This window comes from Rhamphochromis longiceps, linkage group LG8, assembly GCF_057381845.1.
Source record: "Rhamphochromis longiceps isolate RC_006_pf linkage group LG8, R_longiceps_female_GT1.1, whole genome shotgun sequence".
Classification (NCBI taxonomy): domain Eukaryota; kingdom Metazoa; phylum Chordata; class Actinopteri; order Cichliformes; family Cichlidae; genus Rhamphochromis; species Rhamphochromis longiceps.
The window spans coordinates 30,580,992-30,601,475 of NC_140564.1; the positions used below are offsets into that span (position 1 = coordinate 30,580,992).

General features: G+C 39.4%; 1 protein-coding gene across 1 annotated transcript in view; it reads right to left on the minus strand.

The window, feature by feature from the left end:
* Positions 1-18,405, minus strand: part of myo1d (myosin 1D) — a 129,000-nt gene extending 110,595 nt beyond the window's left edge. Inside the window, exon 1 of the mRNA XM_085416984.1 lies at positions 17,895-18,405. Within this exon, the coding sequence (XP_085273110.1) occupies positions 17,895-17,989 (95 nt within the window). The 5' untranslated portion in view covers positions 17,990-18,405. The remainder of the gene's footprint in view (positions 1-17,894) is intronic.
* Between the last annotated feature and the right edge of the window lie 2,079 nt (positions 18,406-20,484).

Sequence of the window (20,484 nt, forward strand, 5' to 3'; positions counted from 1 at the left end):
AGACAGACTGAACTGTGCTTGTTTTTTCCAAAACAGCCTGTATAACAAAAGAAGAAGCCACAGTGACACCACCCATTGCTTTCTGATATCCTGTTTTGTTTGGAGCAAGAAGTGACCTCATTTGAACCAGAAGGTGGAGTGTTATCACCTTGGTTAGCAAGATATATTCACAGTATATGGGTGGGTGGTAGAAAGATTAGGTATCGAACCCAACCGTGGTTTTGTAGTAGGATATTAACATATTTATTCCTTCTGTTAAATTGGGTACTATCAAGGTCTATGGTCACTGAGTCGCTTTTACAGCAAGCTCTAAATGTCCAACTACACAACTGAAGTTTCTTGTTCTACATTAAATTAATTTCTGGAGGACGCTGTTCATTGTTTTACCTCATTGTCTAAAGTCCTCATTTAGAAATAAACTAATAAAATTACAGTTTTGTGTATTTCATGTGCTTGTTTTTTCAAAAACTGACCTCAGTATTAAGTATAGTATTAAGTGTACTTAGTCTTAAATTACTATACTGATTATATTTCCAGGAAATGTGTTAATAAATGTTTTAATTCATGCAGACTTGGCATGAATTATGACCTTCACATAATCGATCCAGTCTAATACATATGGAAGATTTTACACAACCCTCTGCAGCGATACATGCAGGCAAAAGGATCAAAGATCAAACAAACATGAAGTTATTGATTTAAGCCGTGATTAACAATGTTTGAAAAAAACACGATGATAAAAAAAAAGTTGCTAAACCCTCATGATAAGTTTTTTTAAAATATAGGATAAGAAGCTTTAAACGTTCTGCTAAATGAGTCCTAAGTCTGGCTGACACATGTCAGCATATCATTGGTACAATAACATAGCAGCAATAAACCACATGAGATGACCTAATTACACGTGAAGTAGCAGGTAAAGCTGGGTAGCTAAAAATAGGTCAGTGCGTGCAGAATCATACATTATTTATATCAATATAATTTAATGTTGCAATACATCAAGTGTTTCTTCAGTAAACTGTTATTTTGTGCAGCTCGACACTCATTTCACCATCAGTCACTGTGCAACAGCAAGGAGGGAGACACTGTGCAGTAATAACACATGTGAATGACTTAAAGCTTGAAGTTATATTTTGATGTTAAAACTACATGACTGACAGCAGACAACAACGCTGATTAACTTTGAGAAAACAACAATGTGGGCCATGATGCTAATAATGAAATCTCTCTTTAAAGCCACCAGACTCTGCTGGCAAAAACAGTGATTTTTAAGTTTACAGTTGGTTACCAACTGCTGCCTCAGTAAACAAAGGACTCCTGTGTTTTGTAAGGTAAAATTACTGTTAGTGAACTCTGGAGTTTGCTTCCTTGTCAGAAAGAACAGGTAAAGTGGTGAAACCATAAATAAAGCATATACATATAAACCAATATTAATGTCTTTCAGGTGGTTACTGTCCACAGCAGTACATGGCTTTGGTTTCTTTCACCTGCTGCTGTGTGCTTAGGGGCGTGGCCTACTGGTATGCACACTTATTGTAGATCAGAACTGCATTAAAACCCCACTACAAAGAAACTGAACTATTCCTGAGTCATAGAAAGTTGATCTTTAGATTCATATTTATGAATGCTTATACGCTGGTCAGTGCAAGTAACATCACATTTTGCATTTTGAAGTAAATATCAATTTATGTCAAGATATTTTTGTCACTACTGCAAAGCAAAAGTGAATCGAGGCATCGGCAGAACCTTTCTTTGAGCAAACACCGCAGGGAAACGCATATAAATATTATTACTGTGTCCACCACAATGCCAGTGCCAATGCCAGTGTCAGACTGGCATTGTGGGTTTCAATTTCCCTTCCAATAGTAAAACATTACACACTACACAAACAAAGAGTAATCTAATCATTCAACATGCTCATGATTCACTGTGAAGTTGTATAGTCAGGACTGACACAGAGGGTGAGTTTATTCAGCAAAAAGCCCAGAAGAAACCCGTTTTCCCCACCTAGGTTTATAAATATCAGAAGAGGAGAGGAGAGAAGAAGCGAAACTCAATCAGTTGGAGCATGTTAGCTGAGATAAAGGGCTGGCTGATCCATCTGTTCCACTCTGATTTAGAAGGATTTAAATGACACACAGGAAAAAGATTAGAGAACCTTAATAGCTGGGAGGCCATAATAGCCTCCCAGAAATGTTATTTATAGGAGCACTGAAGCTGAATCAGATTTCAGTTTGGTCAGGTTATCTGTCTGTTTTAAAATCAGATAAAAAATTAAATAAGGGATTAAAGTGAGACATTGGGCAGTACATAAATCTGCAGGTGTAATAATGCGACTCTCTTTACATCCTCTCTCACTTCCTCCCATCATCCAACTTTCTGTCTGCCCAGCTGTGAAAGGAAGTGTGGCTAAACTGGTCTGACCTGCAGTCGTGTGATCTCCTTCCAAAGAGGTCTCTCCTAAGGGCTGCCAGGAAATGGGAGAATCAGACAGGGAAAAAAAGAGAAGCAGGAGATGGAGAAGAGCTGAAGAGAAAAAGGGAGTAGGAAGATGATCTTTGCTGATGACTACTCCATGGCCTGACTTTCAACTAAATTATCATTTAATGATTAATGTTGCTAAAATAATCACGGTGACATGTATTATTTCAATGTGATCACAAGCCACTAGCAATGCACACCCATCTGCAGACACGTCAACACCAGTCCTAACCAAAAACACAGACAGGGTTGAAGGCTAAGTCGAATGGAAGAATACATTTAAAATTTCAATTTTGAGAAAAATTATGATTTCACTCTATATACTGCTTCTTGATTTTATTTTTAACATAATATTGTTAATCAATTTTATACTGATGACCCCCCGATATATCACACTGAAATTTAAACAATAATCCATCTGATCTTGGTTTTTAGAACCATTTTTCAATCTCATATTTAAAGACAGAAGACAAAACGTCCCTCATGCTTTTACTAGGTTCAGATTGGACAACTGCAGTTATCATATAGGAGTGGGCATCTCATCGCAGTTTCTGCTGGCTGAAATGCTCCAGTTCGGCAGACTGGTAAGCATAAATATGAATTCATTTTAACTTCACAGGGTTAAAAAACAACAACAATGCACTGGTCACCTAAATTGACCATGGATGTGAATGTGAGTATGAACCAAAAGCTGTTAGTCATGTGATCAAGACTGGGCTTTCTTATAATCCGCTCCTAAACCTCGACTTGACGGTATCGGAGTGTAACCATCACAATGTTTCACTACATGATAGGGCTGTGCGATATGACCAAAATCTCATATCCCGATATAAGAATTCTATCGTCCGATAACGATATAAATCACAAAAATGTAACATTTTCTGTAAATTCTGAGAATCTCGGGCAGCTCGTCTTGCGTGAAGTGTTTCCAGCTGGGCGTCATGTAGCTGGAGTCGAGTGTTTTAACCGATGCATGAAACGATACATTTTTAGACATAAGTTGTAACAGCCGCCATTTTCTTTGTGAGTATTTATTACACGGCGTGCTGCGGGGAAAAGCCTGTTCTAACGTTTGAGTCTAAGGTCTATTTTTTAGCACCTGGCGGCTCTTTTTTACTTCTCATCCGTAAATAATCTGCTCTTTCACGTAATTCCGTTTATTTTGAAAAGCCTCAACAGGCTCTTGAGCTTTATTGTGAAAGGTTTATGTGGAACATAAACAAGCGGACACGCGAAGGTGTTACCGTCGTTGTTGCTAACGACAACGCATAAAAACAGGCGCTTGTCCGTCTGTAGTGTGGTTATATTAAATATAAGAGAAAGAGAGAACTTTAAGAAATTAATATAGCCACTACAGTGACTATCAAAACGATGAAAACAATATTGCCGTAAACAGTTTATTTTGCGACACCACGAAACAAACGATAGCGTAAAATGAAACGATAGACGTTTTTATATCGTCATCCGATGTATATCGTTATATCGAACAGCCCTACTACACGATGAGGTTGAGTCTGCCTACAGGCATCTGTCTGCTTCTTCTAGATTCCACCTTGTCTCAATGAGACATGAGCAGATCAACACACATATTTACCCTTAAACAGACAGAGACCAATGTTTTTTCACTCTAACATGGTACTCTGTCTCCCCTCTAAATACCAGGACAAACTTTTGCCACACATGTCTACAACCCTACTGCACATATACACATATGACAAGTTTCCCTCAGATGTGAATTACAGAGCAAAGCTGAGCACAACCGCTGTCTCCAATCTTGTTTGGGTGGGTCTTTTTTATGGTTAACTTGGGGAGGAGTACAAGCAAATTATAACATTTTCTCACCAAGAAGCACACCCCATCTTCCCAGAAAAGGAATAAACTCAGGAAAGAATTCGGAGGTAAATGTGACTCAAATAACGAGAGGAAAAAAGCCTTCTTCAACAAATCACCCTGAAGCAGCTCACAGTGATGCCGTTATAACATTTTATATGATTTTCTGTCTCTGCTTAGCACTCATACAGAGACTTGTTGCAGGATCAGCATTTTAACTCCTAAAGTTCAAATAAAGCAGGCGAGGAATTCATGTTAAAAATTAGACCAGTGAGGCTTAAGCACACTTGCAATGAAGAAGTGGGTGTCTGAACTGTGCCCTACATCTGATGGTGCAATCTGTGGCCCACATCAGGTTGAGCCGAGATACTCTGTGTTGTCATCATTGTGAGTGTGAACTTCAGGGTCACCGTAGGAATTATGAAGGGCAGGGAGATAATCTGTGTCTGTTCCACTTTTAAACTCAGTGTTCATTACCATCACTGCTCGTGTTTAGAGTCACAGCAGCCTGCTTTAATGCTGGGTAAGGGAAGACCTTATCTTCTCTTAAAAAGCCATAACAAAAACCATGCTGCTTATTTTAGCTTTTCTGCTTCTCCCCATAAGTGTAGGCCTGAAACAATTAGTATTCATTTTTGTACTAAACAACTGCATATCTTTTTCCAGCAAATATGCCAAATGAGCCAAACTTTTAATGGTTCCAGGTTTTCTTATGCAAGGATTTTAAACTTGTTTTAATAACATAAAATAGCACTGTACATCTATGTGTGGGTCACGGAATAAAAGTCTTCTGAAGATGTAAGATATGAGTCTCTTTTAGTAATATCTTGATGCATGCTCAAATCAGCCACGTAAGGAAAGCTCAAAAAGTTGATTCTGTTCATCTGGACGTAGGTTTTCAATGAAATGTTTCTTTCACTCACAACGCTATGTCCAGATGAACAGAATCAACTTTTTGGGCTTTCCTTACGTGGCTGATTTGATCCACCTATTCCTCCACTCCCTTTCGCTGGTCAAACACAGCAAATAAACTCTTTCTTTAAACAGCAACATCCTAAATTGATTTACTAATAGTAAATTTTCCTCACTCTTGTTTTACAAGATCCATCACCACCAAAAAGCTAAAATACCATTTGATCTCGTTCACGGAAGATCTTGATCAGTGGTCAATGTGCTAGACTGCAGCTGGTGATGGTATCTACTGCTCTGCTTTAGAGATCTTTTGCAAGCTTTAACATCATTTTAACCAGAACCTTGCAGCAGGTGGAGAGCTGGTCGTGTGCTGTTATGAGGCTGCAAAGCAAAATGAAGACTACTGCCAACATCTGCAGGATGCAGGAGTTCATCCGGAGGATGACAAACCTATTAGAGAGCAGCTGCTCAGTTATTTGTGTCAAAGTACTTGGCAAATGAAATATTTGCAGAAGACAAAATTATAAACAGAAGTATTTATTAATTCAATTAGAACCCCCCCCCCCCTCCATCCATCCCACACAAGAAATAAAGTCTAAATCTGTTGAAACACTGAATGTGATCTCATGTATAACTGTCCAGCTCTCAAGGACAGCCATTGTTTCACAGTGCCCAATACAGACCAACTATAATAATCGAAGTTTGTCTGGCAAATATCAGTGCCTTTTTTATTCTGCTACCCACCAGAAATGTGTTCAAAGTGCTGCTCTACTCCACTTTGCTCTCCTCTGCTCCATTCTTTTATGTACTGTGCCACAGAAGTTTTCTTCACGGTCTGCAGCCATCAGACATCTGGGCTGTGCATTGGGGGATTTTCCGCTGCTTTGTAAAGCCTGCTTAGTCTGGGAGCTGCTGTTTAGCACTATCTTTAGGAGACACAGCCCGTCAACACATAACCCATCCACCCTCCCACAGGCCCACATCAAATGGTTCCAAGCTACTGGCACAGTTTCCTCCAACAATAGGCTTTTATAAAGGACTTTTCACTTTCTTTATCCCCCGGGATCAAAAAATCTGGAATTTTTCACTGTCTAAAATAAATACAAGAAACTAGGCAACATCCTTTAACAGTTACATCAGCAACGTAAACAAAAGACTGACTAAATCTTATGTCATCTTACAATGAATGGGTCTGGTATGAACACTGTCACGCTTTTTGTCCTCTAATGATGTCATGTCTACCTAAAAGTGAACGATTTAATGATATCAAATTAGAATGAGGCAGAGAAATGCAGACACCCCATCTGTCAAAATAATAACAAGCCAAAAAGTACAGTAATAAATCCACATAAGGATGATTGAACTGGATGCTGTGTATCACAGAGAGAAGAGTCTATGGTCATCTCTAAATCAGTGGTGTCAAACATAAGGCCCTGTAATTTAGCACATTTATCTTGTAGAAAACAGATGTTGCTGAAATTGCACTTCTTTTTCTGATATTAAGACTTGTCGGGGATTAAATGCTTAATTAAATGTCTTTGCACTGTCAGAAAGAGGAGTTTTACTCATCTGGATCAAATTTGTGTTGTATGTGACCCACGCTCTAAAGCAATCAAGGGGACACAAAATCCTATTGTTTCGCCAAATACCAATTTCCAAATTAATAATAAACTTGTAAGAAAGTTAAAAACTCTATATTAGATTTCAGTTCTGTTTGTATTTTGGACAGCTGGATAATTTGACTATGCCACTTTGGAAAAGCGTGAGCACATGTTTGAAAACAGTGTTTGCATAGACCTTTTTTTATATAGCAGACTCGGGCACATAACAGGAAAAACACTGGTATAACTGATATGCTGACATCTGCTTTCATTTAAGTGACCCACTTCCAGGCTTCCTGTATTACGGATTCAGAGTAGCTAAGTGGGACCCCCGATGGACCTGAGCCAATGTTAATGGGATTGGTTTTACCTGTGCTTTACCTGACAAATCAGACAGTCTGACAAGTCACACTGAAAGAAGCGTAACTAAACAGCTGAAATAATAAAACTAAGGATAATACTACTGAAAAAATACAACAAGTGATACTGACACCGATTCTAGTAAGTAATATAACTCACAATTTCTATTGTGCACACTTCACTATGTGCACTTTTCACATAGGTAAAAACGACATTTCCATATTTTCATTTGCATAAAGTATATAGGTATTATCGCTGTTTTGCTAGCTGTTTAGAGGAAATTATTAAAGCACAACTCATAAAAACTGTCACACAAGAGGTACATGTCTTATAAAACAATCTTCTGTGAGGAGCTGCAACAGGCAGATTAACAGACAAAGCCAAGCTACACAAAGTTCCCATGAGGGCGGCAGGCCTGGATACTTAGGGGAAATGGGAGCCATGTGTAAACAGCCTGGCTGGAGATCAGGTGGCCGACCCTCCTTTCTTTGTTTAATGTGATCACAGCTATCTGCTCCGCCTCTTTATTCACACACAATATACCATACCAAAGTTAAGCTGCCACTGCAGCATGTACAGTATTTGAGTAGAGGACTTTGTCCCGATTAAATATTAAAAATTCAATGAAGGCCTTGAGGGCCTGTTAATATAGAAGAAATGAAGGGAGCAGTGGTGGTAGTGGTTGAGTTTTTGAGTCTGGCCGCTTTCCTGACACAGAACCTGTTTACGCTTTAACACACTGGCCAGCAGCGGCTGATGTAAAAATCACAGTGGGCTTTGGCTATGAAAATGGATGACTGGGTGGATTTTTGAAGAAACAGAGCGAGAAGAAAAAAACTGAGAAATGATCCAACCCAAAAGAACCAGACATTACTCAACACGCTATTTCAGGAAAGTACTATGATTTCTATCAGGGCTAAAAGGGCAGCATGGAAGAGCACAAAAACAGACGGATGGACAAAAAATAACAGCAGGAGTAGACAGAGGAGGCAAGAAAAGGACAGAAATAGATGAAACGGGATTAGTTATTATGCTAGAGCTGAAATAATTAACTAAATAACAGAAATTCTAGCTTTTTTTTTTCCTTAAATTATTCTGAGAACTTTTCATGTGTAAAAATAAAGACAGACCATCTATGCAGAGATTTCAGTCGGGTGAGTTCAGATATACGAATGTAAAAGCCGTTTTAATTTGCTTAAACCCCTTTAATGTGAATTTTCACTTTTATGGCACATCTTTAACAACTGATTACCAATTGGGAGAAATAAGAACACAAAGTTTCAAAGTGTACAGTCTGAAAAATGGTTCCCATGAAGCTTTTGAAAGAGAAAAATGGCCACTGAATGCTGACAGTAAATAATCCGCCTACATGTACTCCTTCACTTAGGAGCTGCAAAGTGATGTGAGGTGCTGGCTGTGAAAGTGAGTAAGCTGTTCCACCCCCACTGTGGCTCAAAGCACAGCTCCAACAGGTGGACAAGAGAACAATACAACAAAGGAGGAGGCAGGGGACGACATCATCGCTACCTTGGACACACAATGTGCACAAAAGACAACGCATACATACCCAAAACCACAAACGCACATAAATAACCAAAAGACTAACACTCCTTATCTGGGATTGCTAAGCTCTACGTCATGTTAGCGGACTTGAAGTGAATGAGATTCAGACAGGAGATAAGAGTCCTGTGTGTAGACTGGAGAATGAGGGTACTGGGAATTTTGTCAGGGCATTATGTTGCACAGACAGGTTGCGGTTGCTTGTTGCATCATCAGCCAGACAGTTTACATGTGATGCCTGACAAATTTAAACCCTAAAGGGCAAGTCAAATTTCAATTATTTTATTCATAGGTAAATTGATAATGGATATGTTAGTGTTTAAAGCTTATTTGTGTATAGATGTGCATTAAGATGTTTTTGGTAGCTGTTATTATTCCCTCTATAGAAATTGGCCATAAAATCCCAAATGAATCCTTTTGCATCTTAAATGTGCTGAAGAAAATGTGTCAGCTAATCATCTGGAACCTCATGGCTCCAGAGGAAAAAAAACATCTTATAATAACCAATACGTTTTAAGCTATCTAATGATTTTTTTAACTCTGAAATCTAAAGTGTCAAATTACATGAACTGAGTTGAATTGTGTAAGTTTTTCTACACACACAAGGCGGACTTTGTTATGCATTTCCTCACTTCAGGAAGAAGCTGCTTTATAGTCGGTATGAACAGAGGGAACAGTCTGTAGATTCTAGAGATGGACCGATACCGATATTACATATCGGTATCGGTCCGATACTGACCTAAATTACTGGATCGGATATCTGAGAAAAATAAAAAATGTAATCCGATCCATTAAATATCACGAAAGCACCTCACAAAACTTGCAACACGCCGTAACTCACCTCAGAACGTATGCATCACGTGATAGAGCAGCTGTGGCATGCAGGACCTGTCGTGGTCTGGATAGCATGTGGAGCTTCGCTAGCAACCTGGCATTTCATCTCCGACAAAGTTATCCCCGAGAGAAGTAAAGCAAGTGTGTAAGTCCATCTCTGAATGTTTGTAAAGCATTCCCACGTTAAGCTTAACAAGCGACTGCCTCTCGCTCTCCGGCTGCTACTTCAATCGTGAAACTGCTTAAATCAGCTGATCGGCTTTTCTGTCGCGAGTCTGTCTCTCGTTTGTTTTTGGTCCACTTTGCGCCAGAAAGAGCAAACCAGCGGCTGAACAACAGCAGCACGTTTAAGCTTGATAAGCTGTTGTTAGAATTTATTTAATATTAATTTCTACACCAGGATCTTTTTCTACGTAGCTGACGGCTGGTAACTGTGCAGGGGCGGATCTAGCAAAGTTTAGCCAGGGGGGCCGATAGGGCATTAACTGGGAAAAGGGGGCACAAAGACATACTTTTCTTTCTTATTCTCATTTAAAATGTCTAGCTTTTAATAAATAATTATCTGACACCCAAAGTTTTAATTTGATGTAAAATGAATAGAAGTCAATTACTGTATATAGTGACTATTAAGTCTAATATATATACCCTAGTAAGCTATAGTACTTTTTACTTTGGGAAGGTACCATCTGTGCAGTCTGCAATTTTGTTGAAGAAAGATGTTGAATCTATTTAATATTTCTTGAAAAATAATTGATTTCTGTGCATTTTTTTTCACACTGCATCAAATTAAGGTTGATTACGTCGATTAAGCATCATGAGGTGGCGCGTGAGGGGTGGTTCCCTATTTTTTATTTATTTAATTTTGTTGTTGCTGGGAGTTGGAACCCTAGTAGTTAGGTTGCTTAATATTTACGCTAAGTACTCTTTAAAATACCAGAATAGGGAGGATGGTGTAGGTCTAAGTTTATTAGATTGATCAGTATTGCTGAACTATGAAATATTTTTTTTGTATACAGGTATAACAGAATAGCTTTAGTGTAGTTGTTGTTTTAAACTTGAGTATGAACTTGCAGACTTGCAAAATGCAGCAAGATATTTTAAAAAACAGTTTTGTTGATTAAAAAACACTATATCGGATTCATATCGGTATCGGCAGATATCCAAATTTATGATATCGGTATCGGTATCGGACATAAAAAAGTGGTATCGTGCCATCTCTAGTAGATTCCTTGCATAACATTCAGAAAACCATTGTTAATAATGACACCCATTAAAGACACTGCATACCTGAGTAGAAGGCCCAATAAAACCAAAGTTAATTTGGATCTAATGAAGCCACCAACAGCAGATACACAGAATAATGGAAAAGATGCAGCAAGAAAAATGGAAACTGTGACACAACAGCACTAAAATAAAGACCAAAACCTGGTCCTAGAAACACTATACTTGGGCTAGCGTCCTGCTGCTGACCCCGCCTGCCATCTCAAGAGTCCACAAATGAGACATCTCTGAGAGTCGCTGAACCTATTTTGGAGGGAAATAAAGCTACACAAGCACAGCCCCTGTTTATGTAAGGATGGTAATGTGTTTCAGATTATAGGCGGTTGTATGGAAATTCTTGTGGTGAGACTGGACTTTTCACTGCTGGATTGCAGGGGAGCAGGCCGATGAGGCATTTCTCAAACAGCCTTCTATGAATCTGTCAGCTCGGCGAAGGCTCGTTTTCTTAGTAAGAAATCTCGCAGGAAGATAGGCAGTGTGAGGGACTGAAGCAACTGGAGTTTGCAATAAAGAGCAAACAGTTTTCATTAATGTTTAGCTACTGCAACATAAAGGAAACAGATGTTAATCACACAACGAGCCTGTCATCTCCCTCAGATCTTGTACCATTAACGCCAACGATTGTAACTGACGTCATGCACATTTCTGTGCTTGCTGCTGCTGGCCCTCCATTTCCAAAAGCACACAATCTTAGCATTCATCTAAAGACATTTCTCTTCCATTGACTGAAAAACCACTGGAAGGAAAAAACTTTAATATGCGGGTCGGGATTAAATATTCTTACAGTCATCTGCTGCACACTATCACCGTTTTCATCTTTGCTGTGGGGCTAGAGAGCATGTCAGCCAGGACAGGGTTGTGCACATGGACTTTGGTTTTATTGCAGAGGAATGAACAAAGGCACAAAAGCAGCAAATAAAGACGGATTTAGTTGAGGAAAAGCCTTAAGCTTAATATGTTCCAGATGCCAATGCATTTAAATTGAAAGACCCCCCCACACACACACACACACAAAACCCATAACATATAAACACGTAGTGGGTCTTTAGTGTCACCGGTCCTCCGAGACCATATCTTACAAGAGTGGGAGACACTAGGTTTCCAACACTAAGTTTGATCTCTTATTTTTTTTTGCAGCACAAAAACAGAGAAGGTTGTCTCATTTAACATCACCCCTCTTTTAATGTACCTGCAGTTGGAGCAGTTAAAACAGGAGGAGCATTGTTCCTTTTACAGCAATTCAAAGCAATTTACCAAGCAATTCTATGTTTAAATACAGGAAATGCCACAATGGAGTGACAACTGTAACCTAGCTATGCTACCTGAGAACAAAATCGAATCTCATATGTACAGCATATGCCCGTCTGCACACAAAATTCTTTACTGAGCTGGGAAGAGGCTGTAGGAATCAATGAAATGTGAGGAGCAAAGGCAGGGGAAATGCCAGCTTTCCTGCTTTGCCGGCCTGCTCCACATTATTGTAGACTTCCCGCTCAAAGTCCTGTTTAACTCCGCATAGATAGGTTCAAGGGTCAAATCACTCAGAGCAGTCAAACAAACAGAAGCCTTCAGACGTTCAGAACAATATTTTGCTTGTGTAGAAGTCCTGATAATATTATCATACTTAGCCCAGTAGAAAGAAAACCCACAAAGATGGTTAGGATTAAAGCAAACAGCCCATTTCCCATCGTGTTCCTCTCATCCAATTTTCATTCATCTGGACATTAATTAAAAACCTGCCCTCATCTGTTAGTGTGACAATCTGGAAGATCAGACACTTATTTATAAGACTGATGTACAATAAAAATACCCCCATGTTTATTTGGGAAACACAGGGGTTCAGAGGATTTTTTTCCCTTGGAAAAGACAAGACAATGCTGCCTTATAAAGACATTTAGTGGCAGAAAAACTTGCCTGGTTGAAGGGATATACACAAGAGCTGTGAGTTCGCAGGATGTCAGATCTAAAGGACAAAGTGATCACTAAATACTGCTATAACTGTTTTGCCCATATTTTGCTTTATTTAGTCAATTTAAGGTATAAAATCACATTTACTGTCATCAGTAAACATGAGTTTAAATTAGGAGAGATAACTCACAGTTATAAAAAATAATCAGATATAGGTTCTGCTGAACAGTTTTGAGCATATCTGCTTAACGTCGATGTGCAAAGTTCTCAAGACCATACAGCTATCTGGCATTATTCTCCTACCATCTCTACAAAAAGACTTTGGGCAACTGCTGGGCTCTATTTTGAGACTGGGAGGCTCTCTGGAACAGGCCACACAGTTCAACCTCAAGTCAAACAAAGTAAATGTCAACTTGAACAACCATTTCTGGCCACAGTGAGGGAACACAAGCAATCTTTTCCAAATCATGCCTTACATGCATGCAGCCACCGGGGAACTTGATTACCTTCCCAACATGGCAGGCATTTAACAACACTAGCAGAAATCCCATATAGAGCGGAGTAATTGAGTCGGTTAGTCAAACTTGGCCAACTGGGGAGTCACTAAATGAGGACTGGCTCCACACCAAAGCTTGGCTTTTGACCCACTTTAAATAAAAATATTTGGGGATTTTCACAACTTTTGGAAGAGTGAACAATGTGAGCTTCTCAGTAAGAGCGCCTGAGGAACCACCTGGAAAATGTTATGTTAGCTCTTCCAGCACCTGTAAATAACTTCAAATAAATGCATTCAATTTAGTGGCTCTGAAGCTAAATTTCAGTGTGTTACACTATATTATGACGCTCAGCTCCCACACACGGTGTAAAACACACCCATGAGAGATGTGCAAAAGGGCTGCAGCACTGCTCACTTTGGATGAGAGAACTGGAGACAGCCTAAACACACTCACACATGTGCCCATGAATGCATGCATGCACCCTCAGACTAGGGGAAAAGGAGCAAAAAGGAAGCACTCCTTGCTGGTCACACCCTCCTCTACAAATAACAATCTGCACACGCCACCTCTGGACCGAGCTGCCTAGCTGGAGGGAAAACAAACAGACAGAAAATAGGACAGAGTCGGGAAAAAGAGGCCCGGTGCTGTCTGGATCCTTGCAGGTTTCTTGCCTGTCTGCCAAGGCTACTGTTCACACCACAGAAGCTGATCTAATTTTAAAAGTATGTTAGTAAAAGCTTTGTTAACGAGAACGGCAATGTCCTCTATAAACATGTACACTTGTGCATCTGGCACTCTCACCTCTCAGACATCTTTGATTTATCGTAAACAGCAAACTGTACACTAAAAAAACAAGAGCAGTCCAAATGCATTTAACAACTAAAGCTCTGAAATATATTGAAATGATTTTAATATATTCCCTAAATATATTCCTTCTAATGATGGTGTTCAAGTAACTCTAAAAGCCCCAGTTTTCTGAGCATGGATTTAAGCTTGAATATTGGCACATTGTAACAAATGTTTATGCGGAGTAAAACATGAGGAAAAGCTGGCAGAAGGTACTGAGAGGGAGAAGAAAGACTTTAAGGTACCACTAATACTTAGCACCAAGTGATTCTGGCTGCAATCCACTTCTTTTAAGCAGGTACGTGCATCTAACAGTTCTCGCCATTATCACCAGCCCCACCCTCCACGGGCGGAAAAGGAATCACAAACATTTTGGTGTGGTCCACATTCCTGAATATCTTGCTCTGCTTGGTCATATAAGGAAAAACCACACAGCCAACTGACTGCCAGTAGAAAAAGACCTTGGAAAGTGCAACCTTAAAGTCCTTCAAATATTTACTCTACAAGTCACTGCTGGCAGTATGTCTACTAATAACTGAACTTGTATGTTGTTTAATGAAGACCTTCACATTCACAGCAGCAAAACACTTTACGCTTTTGCAAAACTCGCTACACTACAGATGACAGGTTAAACAATGAGTGCAGTGCCTCTGTTATACGTTCCCTAAGAAGGAAGGAAGGACGCTGTAAGTCAAAACAAAGCTGCTCTAAGTGATCACTTTAATTCTTGATGAAACAGTTTACCCCTAGTGTAAGCGGTCTCTTCAAGATGACAAAGGCAACATCAAGACTCAGGGGCTCACTAAATAGTTTGATGAGGATGATGTCGAACATAGTCTATGGCCTTCATTGTCACCAGGTTACAAAACCACAAACCAACTTCGGATATTTTAGGCTTAAATGATAGTCGCCGGTCTCATTATCATCATCAAATAAGAAATACTTTTTGGATTGTGATTCATGCTGCACTTGGAGAATCAATCTCAAGGAGCACAGAAGTTGTCAGTATGTAATATTGTGACCCAATAACTACCAAGACACTTTATTTGATTACGTTTGTAACATCGGCACAAAGTGAAATGTTACTTCTTTGTATTATTTTGTAACTCCTTTTAAAGCATTTTTCCTGTCTTCAGATCCTTTGTTGTTCTCTCATTAGGTGTTTTTCCCCTGAACATCAATAAAGTCTTATCTTGATGTGACTCACACTATATGGACAAAAGTGTTGGTCCATTTATAGAATAAATGTTTTAATACATCTCATTATGACGTCTGAATCTATAAGTATCAATATGGAGTTGGTCCAAGCTTTGCAGCTATAACAGCAGATACTTCAAACTGTGTTCTAGTTCATTCCGAAGATGTTGGATGGCGTTGAGGTCGGGGCTATGCATGAGCCACTCAGGTTCTTGCACACCAGACTCATCCAACCATGCCCTTATGGACCTTGCTTGTGCACTAGGGTATGGTCACGATGCACTGGAAATTTGTCTTCCTCAAACTGCATACAATTGGCCAAAACTCCAGAAAAACAAGTCCGCAGCATCGTCCCTCCTCCACCAAACCTTAAGTGTGGCACAGTTGGAGAGTTAATGTTCTCCTGGTATTCTTCAAAGCAAGTCTCATCCATCAGATTTGCAGACAGATAAACATGATTTTTCCCTCCACAGAACACATTTTTACTACTCCAAAGTCCAGTGGTGCTTTACAGCAATCCATCCTGCACTTGGCATTGTGTTTGGTGATGTAAGGCGTGCATGCTGCTCCTCAACCATGGAAACCCATGCCCTGAAACTCCAGGCATGCTGTGTTTGTGCTGATATTCATGACAGAAGAGGTTCAACCCTTTGAAGCCATGTGACTAAGTACAGCAACTTTACAGGGTCTAACTGTATGTGGCTGAGTTGCTGTGGGTCCCAAACACTTCCACTTTGAAGTCATATTGCTTAAAGTTCAAAAAAATGACTCATTGCAGCACTCTAACCCTAACAAAAACAGGCGAGCTCTTTAGAATCAGCTCACTCTTTCACAAATATTTGTAAGGGGAGAAAGGGAGGAGCTACATCTTATACACCTGTGCCAAACGGACAGAAAACACCTAAAGTCAAAGAATAAGTGGTATGGTCTAAAACTTTCATCCATATAGTGATACTAATAAAGCACATGTGCTAAGTAGGGAAAGTGAAACTAGTGACTAAACATCTTGCCAGGTTTTTGTCCTATGTATTTATTTATTTTTGATTACATCCCTACATTCATTTTTCAATATTCTTTAAATCTTTATTTAATTAGGAAGTGAAGCTCCTGGGAATACAAATCTCTGTTGCAAGAGTCTCCTGGCCAAAGATAGACAGGATAACCCAAGCACATTGTTTGAGTCAACTTCCATTGCTAGTTTGAATTGTGCAACTTAAGCCAACACACAGTTCTGACACTGACATTTTTTTTTTCAGCACATATCCTCTTATTTGCTTTTGACCATTTATGGACCATGTTTCTTCACATGCCAGCTTACTGCCAATACTGTTATTAATTGTTCCGGCTGTAAATTGACATTTATTGAAATACATAACTGAAGCACAATTTTAATATACTTGCACTTTAAGTATCTCTGTGTTTTGCTACTGTCTATGTCCACTCCTCTATATTTGAATGCAAATATTATTAGCACTCCACACCATGTATTTTAAACCTTTTGGTTCTGATGCAAATTTAATAAACTGTGCTGCACCATTACAGCTAAAGCTACCCAGCAGTATAAAACCAATTAAACCAATCATCTCAAGTTCCAATATTTAACCGATAAACACAGTAATCAATCATTTTTTTAAATTATATTATGTGCATGATTTTGCCAAACTTTCACTTCAGGTTATTTGCGTATATTATCCTAAAAAGTTATAATCCTATTTAACAAAGTTAAGTAAAAGGTCTAACTTTTTATTTTATTAATTTATAAAACAGTTATTAAATACAAAATAATTTTGAGGCTCTTGTGCAGCACCACTGTTCATGTATTAGCCATCTAATTCATCAATTCATGTACCTCAAAATTGTAGCCAGCCGTTCCTGTGAAGTATTTTTCTGATCAAATATTCTGATTTTCTGTGTGCCCCCTGCTTTGTTCTAAGTTCCCCCAGTACCACACCATTAAAAACACACCAACACACCAAGACCTCACTCCAAACTGACATTGGGGATCAGCTTCCACTTTCATCACAGATGGCAGAGGTGAGGAAAGGAGATGAAGAAACTGAACTCCAAGCCACAGCCCATCTGAAACGTAATGTTACCCCCACGCTGCAAGGCGTGCCTGACATCATGCTTGACACAGAGCCACTGACAACACAGCTGATAGAAAGGAGGAGAATCCGTTCAAACCGTACAGGAGTTGTGTGCATGTCTGTGTGTGGAGGCTGGGTGGAGTTTCACTCAAAATATTTCAAAGCGAATTACCGGTTTGGTCAGAAAGCAGGAAAAGGTGTGAGAAGCGCGACAGCAACCAAACACTATAAACAAGCTTCCCATCCCATCATTCACATGTGAAAGTGACGTATCGAAAACAGGTGATGGCAGAGCTTATAGCAGCTTGACAAGTTCTCTTCATTCAGCAAGAATGAGCTTTGTAGCACCTGTTGAATGACAAACAGCAAACGTTTTGGCTAAAAATGCTGTTAGCAGGTACCGTGTTCGCTCTAAATCTCCACTCTCCCGAGCGTGAGTGCTTATTAGACACTCCTGCGGATTTACAAAGGTGAACGACCGCAGCCGTGCAGGGCTGGCTTACCTGAGTTTTAGGTTAGCCATGAATTCTTCCATAGACACGTTGTCCAAAAGCACAAAGTCTGCTTTTCCAAACTCCAGGCTCTCGTGTTCTGCCATACTGTTATTTTTTTTTCTTCTTACTGAAACTCCTGGAAAATAAAATGTGTCAACAAGTTGCTCTGAAGTGCCGACAAAGGGTGGACATTGGCGGGCTTCCCTGACCACCTCCTCTACTTTAATGTGCAGCTCTGTAGTCGGTGCTCATTTTTTCTTTTCTTTTCTTTTTTTTTGGTCAAACTCTAATTTTAGTCATGTTTAATTGAGGTCGGAAATTCCCTTTTAAAAACCAGCAGCTGCTAATTCTGAACGTTTTAACACGCCGTTTCCCTTCAGGAGCTCCGCTTTTCTTTTAACAAGCAGGAATTATTCCAAAATATCCTCATGTCCATACAAAGTTTCGTCTTTACGCCGAAAGGTACCGTCCCGTTACACCGTGCGCCAGCTCCCCCCGTCCGTCCGTCCTTTTTCCTGGAGTTTCTCTCCTGTCCCTCCTGAACGACCGTACACCAATAGGATTGAAGCATCCTCGTCTAAGCCCCGCCCCCGCCCTGTGGAGAGGTGTTGGTCAGGCAGCGATGTGTAAGTTGAAAAGCATTGCAAATATTTCTGTAGACCACCGCTCCACCAGTTTCTGATACATATTTCAGCAATGACGACGCCACCTCTAAGCTGTTAAACACTCGGAGGAAAACCATAATGTTTTTGGCCTCACTTTAATGATGCCCTCTTTTACCATAAAAGGGAAAACTGGGTCTCAGTAAGATTTTCTCAAGATGATATGAATGAAAAGTAGACGTACAGTTATGTAGACAACGAGTCATTCACTGGATTAATTATCAAATAACCTGTGATAAATAAAACATTATTTTTTAGGTTTTCCCTCCTATGCTGTATCTTAACGTTGCCTCCTGAATGAAACCTCCTGTAAAAGAAGCTGAACACTTTAAGTGCCGCCGGCTTCTCACTAGGCTTACTCTGATATTAGTGCGCCACCTTGTGTAAAAGAGACGTAAATGGCTTTTAATGACGCTTATGACTGAAAACTCCACCCTGACAAACAGCAGTGTTGCTCTAATCGTATTAACTTACATGCTTATATTGTAAAATATCATCCAGTATGTGATTTCATTGAGATTAAATTTTTAACCTGAATAAATAAATGATTAAAAAAAGACATTTGTTCTGTCATTACAATACATCATAAATCAATTAATTTAGGACATAAATGACTGGATGACGTTTTATTTCCTACTTCTATATTTGGCCCTAAAATCCTTGGCCTCCAACAGCTCCATGTGTAGTAATCTTGGAGTCATTTTTGATCAGTATACGCCAAAAACATTAAAAAAAAATGTAGAATTGCTTTCTTTCATCTGAGTAATATTATTAAAATTACAATTATCCTGCCTCAGTGATGCTGAAAAACTAGTTCACGCATTTATTACTTCTAGCCTGAACTATTACTATTTTTTAATATCAGGTTGTTCCTAAAGTTCCGTGAAAAGCCTCCAATTAATCCAAAATGCTGCAGTGGGGATAGCAGCAGGAACTGCAAAGAGAGACTATATTTCCTCTATGCTGGCTTGTCTTCACTGGCTCCCTGTTAAATCTTTCTCCTCATATACACAACCTTGAATAATCAGGCACCATTATATCTTAAAGAGTACATAATATAATATTACCCTAACGGAGCACTTTGCTCACTTACTTGTGGTTCTCATAATTTCTGAAAGTAGAGTGGGAGGCAGAGCCTTCAGCTATCAGCTCTTTGCCTGTGGATTTGGGACAGACATCCTCTCCACTTTTAAGATTAGACATATAACTTTTCTTTTTGATAAAGCTTATAGTTAGAGTGGGATCAGGTGACTCAAGCATCACTTTTTATGCTGTTGTAGACACAGGCTGCTGGAGGACGTCCTGTACCAGACAGCACATTTCTACTCTCCTCACCACTTTGTATTATGGCTACTGCTCCTGCTATTACTGCTACACATCTGTCTCCCATCCTCTGTGTTTTGTTCTGTCTACCTATGCTCCCCTTTTTCTCTTTCCTTCCATCCCCAGCCGTTCACAGCAGATGGCTCGCCCTCTCTTAGACTGGTTCTATTGGAGGCTTCTTCCTGTTGAGAAAAGCTTTTTCTTCCCGCTGTCACATAGTGCTTGTTGGGATTTCTTACCAAATAAAGTGCCTTGCTGAATTTTGAGGCTTTATAAATAAAACTGAATAGAAAGTGAATTTTAAATGAATGTATAAATTGCAGTAATGATGGATTTAGATAATAACATCACTCTTAAGTCTTTTTAATATTAATATTTTCATTTAAGCATCAAAGCAGACATTTAGCTGGCACTCCAGAGTAGTTAATACAGTGGAACTGGTTGATTTAGCACGAGTTAGCATTAGCAAAAATAATGAAATAAATTACAACAACCGTGAATCTGTTGACAGAAAGAACAAACTTTTTCCTTATCTCCTCTTTGCTAAAATACAAAAACAAATAAAAGTGACATGCGACATCAATGAGCACCATTTTAAACATCAGAGGTGTATA